This window comes from Stenella coeruleoalba (genome assembly GCF_951394435.1).
Source record: "Stenella coeruleoalba genome assembly, chromosome: 10".
In the NCBI taxonomy this organism is placed as follows: domain Eukaryota; kingdom Metazoa; phylum Chordata; class Mammalia; order Artiodactyla; family Delphinidae; genus Stenella; species Stenella coeruleoalba.
In genome coordinates this window covers 7023914-7040874 of record NC_137156.1, presented here as the reverse complement: position 1 = coordinate 7040874, position 16961 = coordinate 7023914, and the positions used below count along the sequence as shown (strand labels likewise).

At 35.4% G+C, this 16961-nt stretch overlaps 1 protein-coding gene across 3 annotated transcripts in view; it reads left to right on the top strand.

The window, feature by feature from the left end:
- The window catches only part of LOC307192803 (uncharacterized protein), a 268351-nt gene that overhangs the window by 230345 nt on the left and 21045 nt on the right, over window positions 1-16961 (top strand). For all 3 annotated transcript variants that reach the window (XM_079934104.1, XM_079934105.1, XM_079934103.1), the window contains one exon: window positions 5632-5791. In XM_079934104.1, coding sequence (XP_079790230.1) covers window positions 5632-5791 — 160 coding nt within the window. The remainder of the gene's footprint in view (window positions 1-5631; window positions 5792-16961) is intronic.

The following is a 16961-nucleotide window of genomic DNA, read 5'->3' as shown; positions in this document are numbered from 1 at the left end:
CCCCAAACTGCAATATTACTTCTATGTCATATTTCTTAATTTTTTTAACAATAAGATTACTTAAAATTCACATCTGTGGTTAATTTTTGCCTCATGAATGGCTGTGATGTAGTGGTTCAATATCTGGCTTGAATCTTGGCTCTGTTACTTCCCAGCTGTGTGTCCTCTGGCAATAGTTTCACCTCTCTGACTCTCTTTCATTTATCTTTAAAATGTGAGTAGTAAAATCAAACTTAAACCTTGATCTGCTCCTTTGGAACAAGTTACTTGATTTAAATTGTATATTTCTAACAGATTTGTAATTTAGGCAGCTAAGTTTAGTTCTAAAATTTAGCTCTTCCAAGATACATATGAATTTAATTAAGCAATTTAGAACTTTCTATGAACTTTGACAACTCCACGTATATATGTCAATGGGACTTCCAAATCGACATTCTGAAAAGAAACTCATTGTCTTCTGCTCCAGATCACCTCTTCACGCAGGGTTCCCTTTCTCAGTAAATGCTAAGATCACCTATCCAGTTCTGAAGAAAGAAGGAAGGAAGGAAAGGAAGGAAAAGAAGGAAGGAAGGAAAGAAGGAAGGAAAGGAAGGAAAAGAAGGAAGGAAGGAAAGAAGGAAGGAAGGGGTTTCCTATATCAGTAAATTCAAGATCACCCATCCAGTTCTGGAAAAAAGAAACAAACAAACAAACGTGGGAGGTGTCCTCAAACACTTTCTCTCTCTCACCCTCCATACAAACCTTCTCCAGGTTCTGGTGGCTCCTCAGCTCTTGAACCAGTTCATCTCATTCCATCCATAGGGTCCTTTCCCTGTCCGATATGCCCTAATCTCTCCCATGACTTACTGTAACAGCAGCCTTCAACTAGTCTTCTTATATTCCCTCTTGCCCCTTTTAATCTATTCTCAGTGTCACCAGAATCATTTTTAATGAAAAAAAATCTCTTCTTGCTTTAATGGCTCCTATTACTCTTACAAATATGAGGTCTCTTGATTGGGGCCATGCCTTCCCCACATTGTACAACCTTAATACTCTGTGGCCGCCCCATCACTCTGTGAGTCATGAGGACTCCTTTCCCCCTCCTTCCAGGAATCTTCCCCTGTCCTCTCCCCTACTGGTTGCACTTACCAAGTACTTGGCATTTGATAGACACATGTGAATATTTTCTGACCAAGTAAATACATGAATGAGGAGTGAATTAGGAGGATGATTGTCCCCTTACAAACGTGAGACTCTACACATATATTGAAGGATGTACACTTCATAACTAGAACCCTGGGACAGGACTGTCTCTGGAAATGGTGGTGGAGGGATGCGGGTGGTTCTTCACTATTTCCCATTGCGTGCACATTTTTACTTTCTGAGTTTCTTTTTCCTTTTACTAAAATTACTTTTCCTTCTTTATATTTTTTCTCTTCTTTATGGCTTCCTTGTATTTCCCTTTTTCTCCATTTAGTACAAGTTCATACCAAAGCCATTTGGATTTTAATTACTATTAAACAGAATGGTGACTGCTCAAGTATTTCTAGAAAGCCAACCAAAGCTTTCTCCATACGTATAAGCACTTCAGTGTCACACCTCATCTGAAGTGTTCAACAATTCTGCTAAAGAATATTTGTATTTTAGAAAAAAATTTTAAATATTAAAAAAAATGAATGAATGAATTTCAGCAAGCATATGCTTGTCACTCTATAAGAAGCTTGACTGTTTACATGCTGTCTATTCAGAGCTGTACATGCCACAGTCTAATGTATTTACACCAGCAGGTAAGTAGTTTTCAGAGTTAAATCATAAGCACATTGACTACAATATGTATAAAGCCATACTGCTGAAATCTTTTGTAACTTTTGGAGTTAGAAATAAGCAGTCATATTGGATTCTTCTTCATTTTTATATATTTTTTGAATTTAGAGCTATTTTAAGTCATAGCTTCCATCCTTTTCATGATCCTTAAAATACTACATTAGCTAAATGTTCACACTTGTCCTTTTTAGCTTGAAAAGAAATGTCACATGCTAGGTTTCTGTAAATGACCCACATTCAGATGTGAACCAAACATAATAGCTTCTGCCATTCATCAAGCAGTGAATTGCTTCAAATGTAGGACACAGGGCAGAGGACTTTGTAAATTACTTTGTTTCATTGTCCATCACCAGAACCTGTGGCATAATATGTGACCTATTTCTATAAACAATAATGCCTAAGGCTTTATGAACAGGTGGAATGTAGTCTCTCTTTTAATTACATTTTGAAGAAATTTAAAAATGTAAAATTTTTAGACATATTGAATAGTTGTATTGTCAAAAGAAATTAAATTTTTCAACCATCACCATGTAATGTGTATTTCAGTAGAATATCATAAAATTTTAGCTTTTTATTAAAAACAAACCTACACAGGTTGCAAAAGTAGTGCAATGACCTTGTGTATTCTCCTTTTAGATTCACTAATCAATAGAATTCTTTCCATGTTTGCCTTTCTCCTTTTCTCTCTTTCATCCAATATGATCCAGTATCTTCAATTTTATTCAGTTCAATCTGATATTTATACACACATACCCAAAATGGCAAAAATATGAAAATACATGCGTGTATTTGTGTTATCTTTAACCTATTTGAAAATAACAAACTTTCATAACTAAATATGATCATGGAAAGTTGAAATTTAACATTTTATTGAACAATTCTAATACTGTAAATACACAGAGAAAATAGTTTGCTGCTCTTTGTCATCAATGTCTACCAATGCCCGATTTATTCATGAAATTGGAACTGTTTTTACATTTTTTATCTTAATAGAAATTATTCTAACATTTAGCTGGAATCATTAACTTTCTCAAGAGAACCAAAAAAGTGAATGTTTAATAGATGTTCACCAAATTTGATCCAAATTGTGGATCAAATATCCAAAAGGATATTTGATAAATATCCAAAAGGATAAAACAATTCACTTTTGGATAAATGTTATATTGCTTGACTGATTATATTATCAAATGAATTACAGAATTATCAACGTTCAATTTATTTCTAAATTTTGCATATACGACTATGACCATAGACTATTTTCTCCTTGTTTGTGTAAGCTGGCTCTGTAGAGCTGAGAAATATGCTAAAAACTAATAGAGGTTGGTAAGTTGACTCATTCACAACCCATAGTGAAGCTTTTCACTGGGAAATGCCACTCAAAATGGCAAAGAAAAAAATATTAAAAATCAAAATAAAACATAATTGACCTTCATACAGCTTTCCACATTCCAATGTGCCATTTTGTTCTCTGTTAAAGCATTTGTTTACCATCCTGTAGATCCTGGCTTGGATATTTGTATAATTATTCTTTCACCCAGAATGAAGGAGATGTAAAGAGGAGACAGACATTTCCTGGGCAAAAGGAGCAGAAGCTAGCAGAAACAGGACTGTGATTCCTAATTAATTCAAAGTTAATTGCATTGTTGATAATCCTGCACTTAAAATCTTCATATAGAAAATGTTTATGGCAGCAAATTGACAGTAATTTAACTGCATTAAATCTTACCACCATTAAAAGAAAAAGATGAATGTTACATTAAACAAGCTTAAGAGAATGGTAAAGCCTAGTTCTTGTTTAACAAGACAACTAGCAAATCACTCACATTGCTGACCTAGAATCTCCAAACATAGTAAGAATAGCAGTTGCATTTCAAGATGTCACCAAGCCATGTGGACCATCAGAGACGCCGGGTGGCAGTTTTGCTTTTTCAGTTGTTTCTCAGTATCCATGGGAGATTGGTTCCGGGAGATAAGATGCTCAAGTCCTGTAGTCAGCCTTCCAAATCCTGGGGTTCCACCTCCTAGGAATCAATGAACTGTAGAACTGCGGATTGTGTATTAAGTTTGTGATACATGATTGGCTGAACCTGTGGATGTGAAACCCAGACATAGGAAGGGTGACTATATTTATTGAAAAATATCTGTGTGTAAGTGGATCTGAACAATTCAAATCCATGTTGTTCAAGGGTCACCTGTACTTAGAATCATCTGTGGATTATTTATAATGCCTAATACAATGTAAATGCTATGTAAATAGTTACCTGTGTACAGCAAATTCAAGTTTTGCTTTTAGGAACTTCATGGAATTCTTTTTCAAAATTTTTTCAATCCCTGATTTGTTGAATCTGTAGGTATAGAACCTGCAGATACAGAAGGCTGACTGCATTTCCACTATGTGATGAATGAAAAATAGTTGGGGGGAAAAAAGACACATGCATCTTAGTTGGCAAGAAGGGTCAAAAAAATCTGTTTTGGAAAGGATCTAGTTAAATGAAGATATGTGTTGTGTCTTTTATTTTCACTGAAGAGTCAGATGATGGAATAAAATGAACTTTGGAGTTAACTCTGAGTTTAAATTCTCTCTCTGTTGCTTATAAAGAGTAAGACTAACTTTTGATTTTAACATGTAAATATGTAAATGACAGGATTAAGGTAAAGCTAGGTAACGCAGTGAATGTGAAATGAACTACCATTATAATAGGAAAGCAATACATTTAAATTTTATTATCTAGCCCATTTAAAGCAAAATATAATTATCCTGATCATTGAAAGAAAATACTTAAAATTCTCCACACCGTGTAGAAAGACATTTCCATGTGATCCTTAATTATCTTGATAGTCCAATTTATATTTTGGGCATCTTGTAAAAACTTACTTCTCAGATGGGTAGTTTATTGACACTGTGATGCATTAGGGTTCTTGATCTGGTCTACAGACTGTTAGTGGCACAATTCTGTCTTTTTTAAACTGGTTCCAGGCAAACCTGGTCAGCCAAGTGTCCACTAAGTCACAGGATAAATATGATATTTCCCCAGAGTTTTAATTTTACTTAAACTTTTACAAAAAACAAGCATTGTATTAAAACAAATACACTGATAGATTAGGGATAGAATACACATCTTCTCTTCTCTGAACTTAGAGGTAATTTATGGGGAAGTTTTATAAGCATTGGCTTAATTAATGTTTATAGTACTCATCTAAATGTTACTAATGAAGTATTAATATTTTTTAGTAAGATACTTTGCTGTCAGTTTATCAATATCACAAGAAAAGCAGTGCTTTTCTAAATGAATATTTGGAGATGTTTTGAAAAATGGGAAAAGATTAAATGAGTCGCTCATCAGGTTAGATACTTCACCAGATTTGTCCATTTATTACTCACGTTGTAAAGCAACCAACCAAGCAAAACCTCTGTGCTGACTGAGCTTGTGGCATGACACTAAAACCAACTTGCTGAGGAAATATAAATCCAAACTCAAATTCCCTTTGACAAATCCCTTTCATTTGAACTAATTTGGACACTCATATACAAACTAATGGCTAAATATTTCTCATTTTTCTACAGTCTATAACTTAGAATCAGACATAGTAGGCTTCTAGGAGATAGCTGTAAAAATCCCAAATTGTTGTTGTTGGATTATGATATCTAGCAGAGAAAATCATTAAATCATTTCTGGAATCTTAGTCAAATAATTTCTGAAAAAGAAAGGGACTAGTGAATTAAATACATAGAAATTTATAAAAGAGACAAAGTGTTTAATAACATTTTTGGAAAAAAGCAAACAATATTTGGGAAAAAAACCAAATAACAAATGATTTTGCTTTTAGATTGCACAATGATTCCTGGATATTAGACGCATTTCAGCGCATCCACAGTGAAGAAACCAAGTTTTTTATACCATATGATTTGGAGATTTCCAATCAGGAACTAAGCTATATAGTAAAAAGATCTGAGCAATGGAGAGGACTCAATGGTGAGAGAAGGAAGGTGAGTTGGTTTGAAGTAGATTTGTGTTTTGACTGCACGAAAGAAGCTCATTCCGTTAGCATATCAGTCAGCTGTTAAATTTTCTCACATTGTTTTTTGAAGCCATTTACTATTGTATTTGATCACCACCACTGTACAAATCTTGCCGCTCAATTGTATGTTTATTTTTTTATTAGTCGAGATGAGGAGACATGACCAGATGGTACTTATAGTTCAGCACTCTTATTTTCTTATAAAAATATTTATTGATACCTGCCATATACATATATGTATGTGTATATGTATGTGTGTGTGTGTATATATATATATATGGCAAAATACACAACGGTTATGAAGAACATAAAAGAATGAGTTTCCACACATGACAAGATTTTCAGCTTTAAAGTGACTTTGAGTGAACAGGAGGGAAGGGATATTACTTCTGCCTTTCTCCTTTGATGCTTTTGTTAGTCAGTCCCCTAGACTAATTTCCCTCTTTCAGGAGAAATCTCCTTTGCCTTTTTCATTGGCTTCACCAGGCTCTTACGTGTTAGCGTCTCCCAGGTTCTGTAGTTGGTTTATTCCTTGTCTGACTCTCCATAGTTCTTTGATAAACCTCCTTTCAAACTGTGTCTTCCATCCGGCTGAAGATGATCAAATACGTGTCTCCAGGATACACCTCCTTTCTGAGTCCCCCCAAAATACAATCCAGCAGCCTACTTGATATCTCCAGATGAATGTCCCGAATTTACCTAAAACCTAGTATGGTCCAAACAAAATCGACTTAGTTAATTAATTAATGCATACATTTTACCTGTGCCATTTACACTTCCGTAATCTCTGTACTTGGCATTTTCATGTACTCTGAATCACAAAGATCTAAAACTCAAAGAGTTTTTCTAGACTTTTCTTTGTCTTCCTTAATATCTCCCCTTCTCTATTCCATTTGCTACTACCTATGTCTAGGACCTCAATACCCACCTTCTGAATGACAGCCATACTTTGCCAATGGCTTTCTCTGCCTTCAATCTCATGCTACAGTTGCCACATTGTTGCACTATCCATGAATTCATTCTCGTCTCTTGTCAAAATAGTATTTCTAAAATGCAAGTCTGACCCTGCAGTCCCCTGTCATAAAACCTTCAATAACTTCATACTGTTGTGTGTTTGCCCTCTGATCTGATTCTTTTCTACCTCTGCAGTGACATCTCCTGTGTGCTCATCTCTCCCATCCTTTCTGAACATTCCTCTTATCAAATGCTTCTTAGCAAAATATGAGGAGGCCATATAAAATACGGATAATTTGCTAAATATGTCATACTGTTTCACATTGCCGTACATTCCTCTCTGTTTGGAAAGACAGCCTCCCAACTCCTCACGTACCACCGGGCAAACAAACTATTCTCCAGGGCTCAGTTTGAGTGTTTTCTCAGTGGAGCTGCCAGAGACAACCATCTCCTTTTTGCTAAAGCTGCCTGTTTTACTTGACCTTTCCAGCATCTAACACACAATCTAGGGATTAACTCCCCGTGTGTTCCTCTTCCTCTTTAGACGAAGACTTCTTGTGTAATAAACCAATAGTTTCTCCATCTTTGTGTCCTCAAGCCCTAACAGGGTCTGCAGAATAATAGTACATTTTTATTGTCTATTTTTTCAATACATAAAAGAATGTGTGCATGAACCATTGAATTATTAAACATATTTAATCTGCCCATATAATAGACATAAAATCTACCTCATCCTCTTCTCTACTTGATAGAAACCTAAACATTAGCTTTTAAAAAAATTCCACATGGGTTTACTAACAATATACTCAATGTGTCTTGAATTCTCTTAATTTAATAATTAGTTTAAAATTACAGCAGACATTTTCAAGACCACTGTCCTTGACTTGAAGTAAAACAGTTTTTACTTTACCTTATATTCATTTTGGTTTCTTCTTCAAAAATCCTTGACTAACAGCATACTTTTTAAAAGGCCAAAGTGGTTGAAATGATCCTAAAAATCAAGCAAACAGCACTTTCTCTCTAGGATAATTTCAAAGTGCCTGTTCATTTTATTTTGTCATTAAGTTTCACAACATGGAAGTTTAGAAATTTGGAAGGCAACCAAACTTATGTACCAAAATGATTTGAGTTGAACAAGAGAATACAGAGAAAAATAGAGAATTATTTTAGCTAGAGGAGACAGAGAATGAGAGATGGGGGAGAATGGGAAGAACAGGAGGAGAGAGAGGAGAAGAGGGAGGGAGGGAGAAGTCAACTAGTGCTTAAGTGCTAGAAGGAAAATTAAAGGAGACTGTGAAATTCCTTAATTCTTTAAAATTAATATTTATTCTCTTCTTTGTAAAATGGCTTAGCTGACACGTGATGGACAAGAGTAGAACTCAGGAAGAGAGTGTCACTTGAGTTTCTAGTCCATCATGCTGACTGTGTGTCCACATTCAGATGGATCAGAGAAAAGACAATTTGATTAAATGTAACCAAAGTAAACGATTTAATCAAAGGCATTTTTGTCTTAAGTAAAATATTTTGGCTTAGATTCTGTTGAGCCATCACCAGAAGTTAATACATCTGGATGAATTGCTGCTGTTCCTTTCACAGCACAGACTCAGCATCCATCAGTGATGAGACTCATAGAGATGTGTATGCAAATCATTTGAAAATTTGTAGAGCACCTGTTATTTCTTGCTGTTGGAGTGATGTTTGCTAAGCACACAGAAACATTCTCAAAGTTAAATGATAGACGTATATATTTTATTTGTTTGTCACATCTCTTCATGACCTGGTGTTTATACTATGAAGCCTTTCTCTTCCTTATGATTAATTTTTTGTATGTTATTCTTCTTAACTTGTTTTATGATTGCTTGTCTAGTTTATTTCAATAGGGAAGTAAGGTAGCACTGTTGAATAATTGATGTACTGATTTCAAGATATTATACCAGTTTAATTGAGAGCAGTCATCTATAATCTAAAATGCTAAATTAAGAGTGGAGTGGACATTTTAATATAAAAGTATTTCAAGTAAGTAGTCTAGAATTCTTGTGCTTTAAAAATTTGATCTAGATTTTTGCCATAGTGCCAGCTATTAAGCACGTGCTTCTCATTTTTATGCTCTGGATTAAAAATGGCCACATAAATGGACACTTTATAATATGCTTAATTTCATTTTATTAAATTGATAAATGCAAAAGCACATTTAGAGTATGATGAGAATTTAGGATTATTGCATTTTGTAATTTTTATATTGTTCATACATACAATTTATCATTTGGGCAAAGACAGCCAGATGATAATTCCAAAGTATTTTAGCCATGTTTCTGAGAAGGAAAAGGTCACTTTCAGTAGTCAGAAAAGACATCATTCTATTAAACTAATTTGCCTACATGCAAATTTTGTCATTTTTACCTCATTAACTATTTATCATGGAGTAAAAAAATATATATTCATGAAGGGGCAGCTCACAGCCTGATGGAGCTGGAACTAATATTTTGCGACTCTAATGATTTTTTGCATCCTTAATTAGATAGCATAAGGTTGATATGATTAGGTCAGGATGTAGTGTTTTTCATTAAAATACATTTTAGAAGCTGTATTCATAATCTGCCCTTGCAATTAAATAATGAGCCTATGAATTTAATATTATCGACCCAATTATTACCCCATGCAAAAGTATACCTTTAATAAATTTGTGCTGTAGGACCTTCATTAGCAACAGAAGAAATGATATTTCTAGGTACACAGATTGGATGGATATGCTTCAACTTATATAATGGTTTTAACCACATCGGGAAGCAAAGCTTCAGTACTTAGGCACTTAATTCCAAAACGTGCCTTACTATTTGTTGAAGACTAATTTACATTGTAATTATTTTCTTAAAGAAACTATCACTTTAGAATGGGCTATCGGAGCTCATAGAAGTAGCAGGATGCTAGGCAGAGTTGGAGAGTTAGGGCAGTTGTGCATCGTGGGACAACGGAGTGTAAATGTAGAGATCCGATCAAGCAGTGTAACTGGAAAACACAACAACTAAAAAGTCTATTTCTCGAGTGTCTGTATTATCTGAGAACTACCATATGCAATTAATGAAGATGAATATTTCTGTTGTACGTTAGAGTAGTTTTTATTAAGGGACGGCTGTACAGTGGAAATATGTAAGATACTCTGAGAAGGAGCTGCCCACCTCTTATCATGAATGTGTACATACAGGGAATCACACACACATAGAAACACACCCTGTTCTCTTATCCTTGCTATTTATCCACTACTTTTGTGTACTTGGGTAGGGACCTCAACAATTGAGTGCTTTAGTTCATTCTTGATGAAATTCTATTATGAAGGTTCTATACAATTTATAATTTTTAATAAAAGGAGATGATTAAGAAAACCTGAACCTACATTTACCGATGAATTACTAAGGAGGTAAAACTAACCATTGTTATTGACACAGAAAATTGCGGGCATTGTGTCTTGGTATGACTGCCGCGTTTTCCTGGAAGTATTACTCATCTCTACTTGGGGAATACAACCAGGGAGTGCGGTGAAAGCTTTGACGTGGGTCATAAGTTGCAAGGTGGCAGCAAACAGAAAAAATGGAAACATGTTGATGGGGGCTTGAGGTGGAAACACTTGATAGATTTTTCCATGCAAAAGTCTGTATTCAGAATCTGTCTTTGCAATTAAATAATGAGACTATGAACTGAATATTATCGACCCAATTATCATCTCTAAGAGAAAGGAGACAGTGAGTCGAGGTATAGTGATAGGAAATACCAAGAGAGTCTGAAAACTGAAAGCAATTTGTTTTGGCTGGAACGAAGGATGGAAAGAAGGAGAGAGATCAGCCTAGAGAGGTAGACTGGAAACTAGGAAAGTGCACACTAGTCAGGCCTACATATTTATCACGGGCAGTGGGAAGCCATGGAAAGTTTTAATAAAAAGAAGTAACTCATTCAGTTAAGACTTTGAGTTGCCTTTGCATTGAATTTTATAAATTGCTTATTTTAAAGCTGTAACTAATACTTTTGCTTCTTGGAAGGTAAATAGCTTAATGCACTCTGTCTAATACATGCTTCAGTTTTCCATCATTAAGAGTTGTTTATTCATGAAAGGTCCAGATGATCGATGGCATTCTCTAACTATCCCACAGTCACTTATAGATTGCGTTTATGTTTATCCCACAGTCACTTATAGATTGCGTTTATGTGTCATCACATGTTCATCATCCTGTCCTGCAGCCAAGGGACAGGTCCAAGGCTTTGAGCATTTTACAAGCTTGGTGGGGACTTGAAAGTAGGTGAGGATAAACAACATGTCAGAGTGGTGACTACTAAACAAAGAAGACTTGAATCTTATTGGTTCAAAGTGCAAACAGGCTGCGCTGAGTCTAAGAGGTAGGAAGCAGGGTCTAACTCAACTAGAGCTGAAGAGCATCTTCAGTCCTGATAGCAGGAGAACAAATGGTGGGCCCTGAAACCATCTACATGTAACACTTCCGGTCCCTGACTGTGATCCCAGTGGACTTTTACACTTACAGCCTTCACCCGTGGAGGTCCCCTCCTTTCCAACTGTCTGAAAGGCACTGAATTGTGTCCACTAGTAAGAAATAAGAATCTTAGGTTCCAGAACAGAATGCTTAGTGAAAGAGACATGCAGCAACGCAGAATGGTAAATGAAGTGTTCTTCGTTGGGAAGGTAGTGGACTAGGCGCTAAAACCACTGCTGCATTCAAGAAGAACATTTCTTTTTTTTCCAGTAAAGAATGTCTCTTAGGGACTTGAGTGAATACAGCTTACAATTATGCCTAAATTATCTTAAATAAAGAGGTTTCTGCTCAGTAATAAAATATCTATTCTGAACTCCATATCCAAGGTTATTTTCTTCTTGCATTGAACAAATTCCCAATTCTAAAGAAGCATGAAGACAGTTATCTTTTAAAGATTTTTCTATAAATGTAACCTGTAATTAGAACTAGCCACAGCATAGAAATTCCAATTCTTGTGCAATCAAAAGATTGATGTTAATCTAATTGGAAAATATAAACCTTAGCTACAGTTTAATATATATATATATATAAGAGGATAATTTTTAAAAGTACATGACAACAGACATTTTGGCTTTGTTTTTCAAATCATGGTAAGCAAGGAGCAGAGGAAGTTTTTCTGTGTTGTCATGATGGTTCTGGCTAATCGATACACTTTTCTCCCTTCATCTTTTTTTTATCTCTGAACTTCTGGGATGTTTGTTTATAACTTACCCAGTATGTTGTTAAACTTTTGAAAGATCATTCGGGCATGGAGAGATTGATCTCTTCTATGAAGTGAAAACGATAGATAACGACTAAAGAAAGTAATAGCTAGGAGCTTTCTGAAGATACCTCACATGTTTGTGCTTTAAGATTGACAAAGACTTATTTACGTTTTGCTAAGTACTTTCCCCCTTGATTCTAACATCATTTCTATGTGGAGTGAAGCGTCATCCATATGTTTTTGATTCATTAACACTTAATTTGTTAGCCTCCCTTTACTGGAGCGGTATAGAGCAGCTTTTTCATCTTTTTTATAAGCTTATTTTCTTCAGACACAGGAAATCAAGTTTTTCTAAGAGTAAACAAACTTAAACTCAAAGAGACACGAGAGAGTTTTGTTTGTAACAAAGCACCTATTAGCTTTGAACTACTTCTGTGCTCAGTACGCAAATTTCTTCTTTAGCGACCCCTAAGAATCCGATACAGTTGTAATTAACCAAGACACAATACACAGCTTTCTGTTTTATCATTTACTGAATTTTTCGACTATCTTACTCTAATTTCTCTTCATGATAAAACAGCCAACTACTGACATATTAATGAAGAAGTCATTAGTGATAGCTATTTAATTGCCATATTATTATTTATTCTTATTAATAATGCAGGAGCTACTTATCTTTTAATAATTATGTGGTGTGAAATTAAATTTCATGTAAGGCATTAAACAATGTCTTTTTCTTTTTTCATTGACAGTGTAATGTTCTTTACCAGGAAAAATGAAAGTCAAACACTTTATCGCATCTTAGTGTTTTTTGAGAAACACAAGTTTTCCAACATTACTTGCATTAGTATAGGTTTTAATGAGACTAAGATACAACTCTATCAAAATACAATCTTGGCTATTCCTCTTTGTTCCTTTTACTTATTTAGTTTCTGTAAGGTGTTCTTTGGACTTTTAATAGTCACAAAGCTTGGATAAATTAATATGGAAAAAGTGTCACCATAGCATTACTACTTGTTCAGAGAAATCATTTGTTTGACTCTGAACACTTGCATTTTGGTAGGTCAAAGAGAATTTTAAAAATAATTCTTAGAATTTAAGTAATATTTTTTAGGAATGAAGGCAGCAAATAAATAGCTATTACTGTGGCTCAGTCTCTAATGTCAAGCAGTTTATATGTTGGTTCATTTAATTCTCAAAGCAAACATAGGGGTTTGTCATTACTCTCATTTTGCAGATGAGAAGATTGAGGCTCAGAGAGATGAAGTAACTTTATTTATTTATCCATCCAATCATTTATTCACCACTTTTTTATCGATCATCTTTTTAGGAAGTACGTACTTTTCTTAGGTGCAAGTGAAAGTAAGTTAAAAGAGTGTCTCTTCCCTTGTAGTCCAGTAAGGAAATAAATGAGTGAAAATATAATAACAATACATCAAGCTAGTGGAATAATAGAGCTATTTGCTGGACATTATTGTGGTACCTTCAACAAAGATAATATTAACCCATTTGAAAGGTCCATTGAAGATCTCATGCTGTAGAAGATGATTGAGATGGGGATTTAAGATGAAGAGTAAGTAGTCCAAGGACAAATTGGCCACCAAAAGAAAGGAAGCTCCAAGCAGGGGATAAAATGTTATGATGTTTTGGAGCACAGAAAAGAGTTTAGCAGATACAGGTAATAGGGAGCACTAAGACTGGATAAACAGGAAAGAAAAGGACTCATGCTGTAGCATCTCACTTCCTGTGTCCATTCCAAAACCATTGTTCCCAGTATTTCAATATGAACTGGTGCAGAAATGACCCATGAAAGACTGTAAAGTCAAGTCAAAAGTTACAAAGGTATACATAAAGTTGTCCAAGTGGTTAGATCTTCCTTTGATCTTCTTTGTGCTTTTATAAATTTCCTATTAATTTTCATAATGAATACATGTTTTTTCACAATTAGGAAATAAAAGACCTATAAAGCTCTTTGAAAGGGAAAAATATCAGGCACAATTTAAAATCCTTCGCAGCCACAGTCCTGTACCATTTAGGAGCATCCACTATGCAGAAAGAATATGAAACAGACAAAACCAGCAATTCATGTTACGCTCACGAACAGGTGTTTCAGTCATGACAATCTGTCTGCTGCATCATGGCCTTATGATCTATCTTCAGACTGGGAGGAAAGAAAATCCCAGACAGCATCAATGTTGTAAGAACATACAGGCCAGCATGTTTACAGCGTGTCTCCTGGTCCATTCTGACTGATATCGTTCAAGTTTTGGGGAAACGTGCACGTTGCTTACTTTGGTGGCAGAACCTGGTCACACTTTGTTTGTCCTGTTGAGATTTGGTTGGTTGTTTCCCTTTGTCCACATTTCCTCCCTTCCAATTAGGAGTGCAGTATGGTTTCCATTGTCGCCGCCAACAGCAGCAGTTGTGCGTTATGCCTTGATTAGGTTCTAAAATACAGCTAAGCTGTTGTGACTCTTCCTGCTGTATATTTGGCAGCAATGAGAGTCGCAATGCGGGGCTCCAAGTGACTCACGCTGCCATCTACATTTAGTTTCTGGTTTTCAGGCTGGTCCCTTGGCTTCTTCTCAGGCAAGCTGTTGGAAAAGCTCTCATTGCCACTCTACAACCTGTCACCAGGTTGATCTATGACCCATTTATCTCTTTGCTTAAGAAACTTGCTTATTTTTAATTTCTTGCTATGAAAAGCATGTTTCTGGGTTGTTTTGTTTTTGTAAGTATTTCATGATTTATCAAATAAATAAAGTCGGCCCTCTCCAAAGTTTGTATCCTTCTAGAATGCCTTCAAACCTTTGCTTTTTCATATCTTGCTGATATTCCTTTCCAGGCATCTTCTAATTATCTCTAGTCACATATAAAATCTTGAACAATAAGTTTATTTTTTTCTTCAGGATGAAATGAGATATGTCACTAAGTTTATTTTTAAACAAAGAATGCAATTTTTAACTAAACCCTCAGGTTTTTTTGAAATTTATATAATGCTTTAGATATTGCAAAGTCTGAAGGGAAGGACAAGAGAATCTAAGTACAGGAAACTAACTACCCTTGACCAAGAGGGAGTTGGTTTCAAACTCTGAGGAGTCTGCATGGGAAAACAGTCACAGTCTAATCTGGGATAGAGATACTGATACATGCCGTATGTGCATTGCTTCAAATCAGACCATTTCTTGGTATCATGTATTATCAAAGGAATTTTTAATATAAAAACCAAATTGTCCCTGTTGACAATTTCTTTTAATGTGTATACCCTTCTAAAATCTGTCCTTCTCATCTCTTAATTTCCATCTTATTCCTGTATACCCTAGAAATAAGCTAAAACACCTTTTAAAGGAATTCTTGGGCATCCCTTAAAATGTAGCTAAGAATTTCACAGTCGTCAGCAGACTGTAGTCTGATAAACATAGAGTTAAGTAATGAAAGTCTTACTTCATTATTTTAAAAGATTTTTTTTGCCTCTTTAAAGTGGGTGAAATAAACTTTAACACCTTTATTAAGATGCAGTTTACATACTTTTATGTCCACCCATTTAAAGTGCCCGGATCAGTGGTCTTTATCATGTTTACAGAGTAACCTAATTTTAGAACATCTTCATCACCTCGAGTACTGTCATGGAAATGGAAACATGAATCTAAAAGTAAAACTCATAAAACTTGAGATTACTGGGAATTGTTATTTTCTTTTTAGATTCCAGTTTAAGGAAGAAAATTCTAGGTACTTAAGGTATACAGGGCAGATCTGGGTTGGCTCTAGAGAGTTCAACCATATATAACCCTCTCAATACCTGGATATTTGCTTTTCCTCAAATATACACTTAACGTTTCTAACTCTAGGCCTTTGCAGTTGTGTTTCTTTCATGGAGCCCCCTTCCCCACGATCTTGTCCATTCAAAATCCTCTGCATTTCAAGGTCAGGCTGGATACCAGCTCCACTATGAGGCTTTCTGGGATCTGCCTGACCAATCCAACAGAAACCAACTTCTCCATCTGCATGTGTTCAGACAATTAAGAACTTTATATTGTTCGTATTCTGATCATATTTTATGTTTTTCACTGAATGTCATTCCTTTTCTTACTACTCAAAAGCTCCTTAAGTTGTCCTGTTTCTTCAGGACATCTGCTTCCCCCCGCAAACCTAGGATAGGAACTCTCACACAGTAAACATTCAAGTAATGTTGACTTGAGCTGAATGTGCCTGTGCAGAGGCCTGCTTCCTCATGAGGACACCGTCTCTGGGCCTTCTCTGTTTGGCTGGATGCCAAGGATGGATAAGCAGGAAAGAATCACCTCTCCTGCCAACTCCCATGAGTCCTCAGGTAGATTCCATGGAGACAAAAGCACACATTGCTGCTCCTCTTTCAAGAAATCAGATTACTATTTAGGACATTTGGATACTCAGAATTTATGACTCTGTATGTACACATAGTCTATATTCTCTCTTTTCTTTGAAACATGAAGAACACAAGCAGTCTTTTTTTATCCCCCCCCTAAGATTTTTTTTAAGGGATTTTAGAGCAACATAGCCTGGAGGACTTTGACCCCAAGGTTCAATAATAGATGCCAAGAAAAGAAAAAAAGTTATTAATGGTATTAGTTTTTTTCCCCTCTTGAGCCTCATCTAATGCTTATGATAGTCTATTGTTGCATACCATGTAATCGTGTAAGAGGAAAGGACACTAAAGATCATCAGGGCTGAAAGAGAATTGGCTCTGTTATGATAACAGTGTTTTTCTGAGAATCGTTTTATTTGCTATAGCTTTAGGGTCACTTCAAATATCAAAATTTTGTTAGGACTTTTTTCTCTTCCTAAAAGAATGTAGAGTAATTTCAGTCTTGTAAGAGACATATTCATTATTTGTAAGCGATGGTGGAGATTGACCCAATGAACAGTTTAATATCATCTTTTTCATTACCATACCTGGAAGGGAG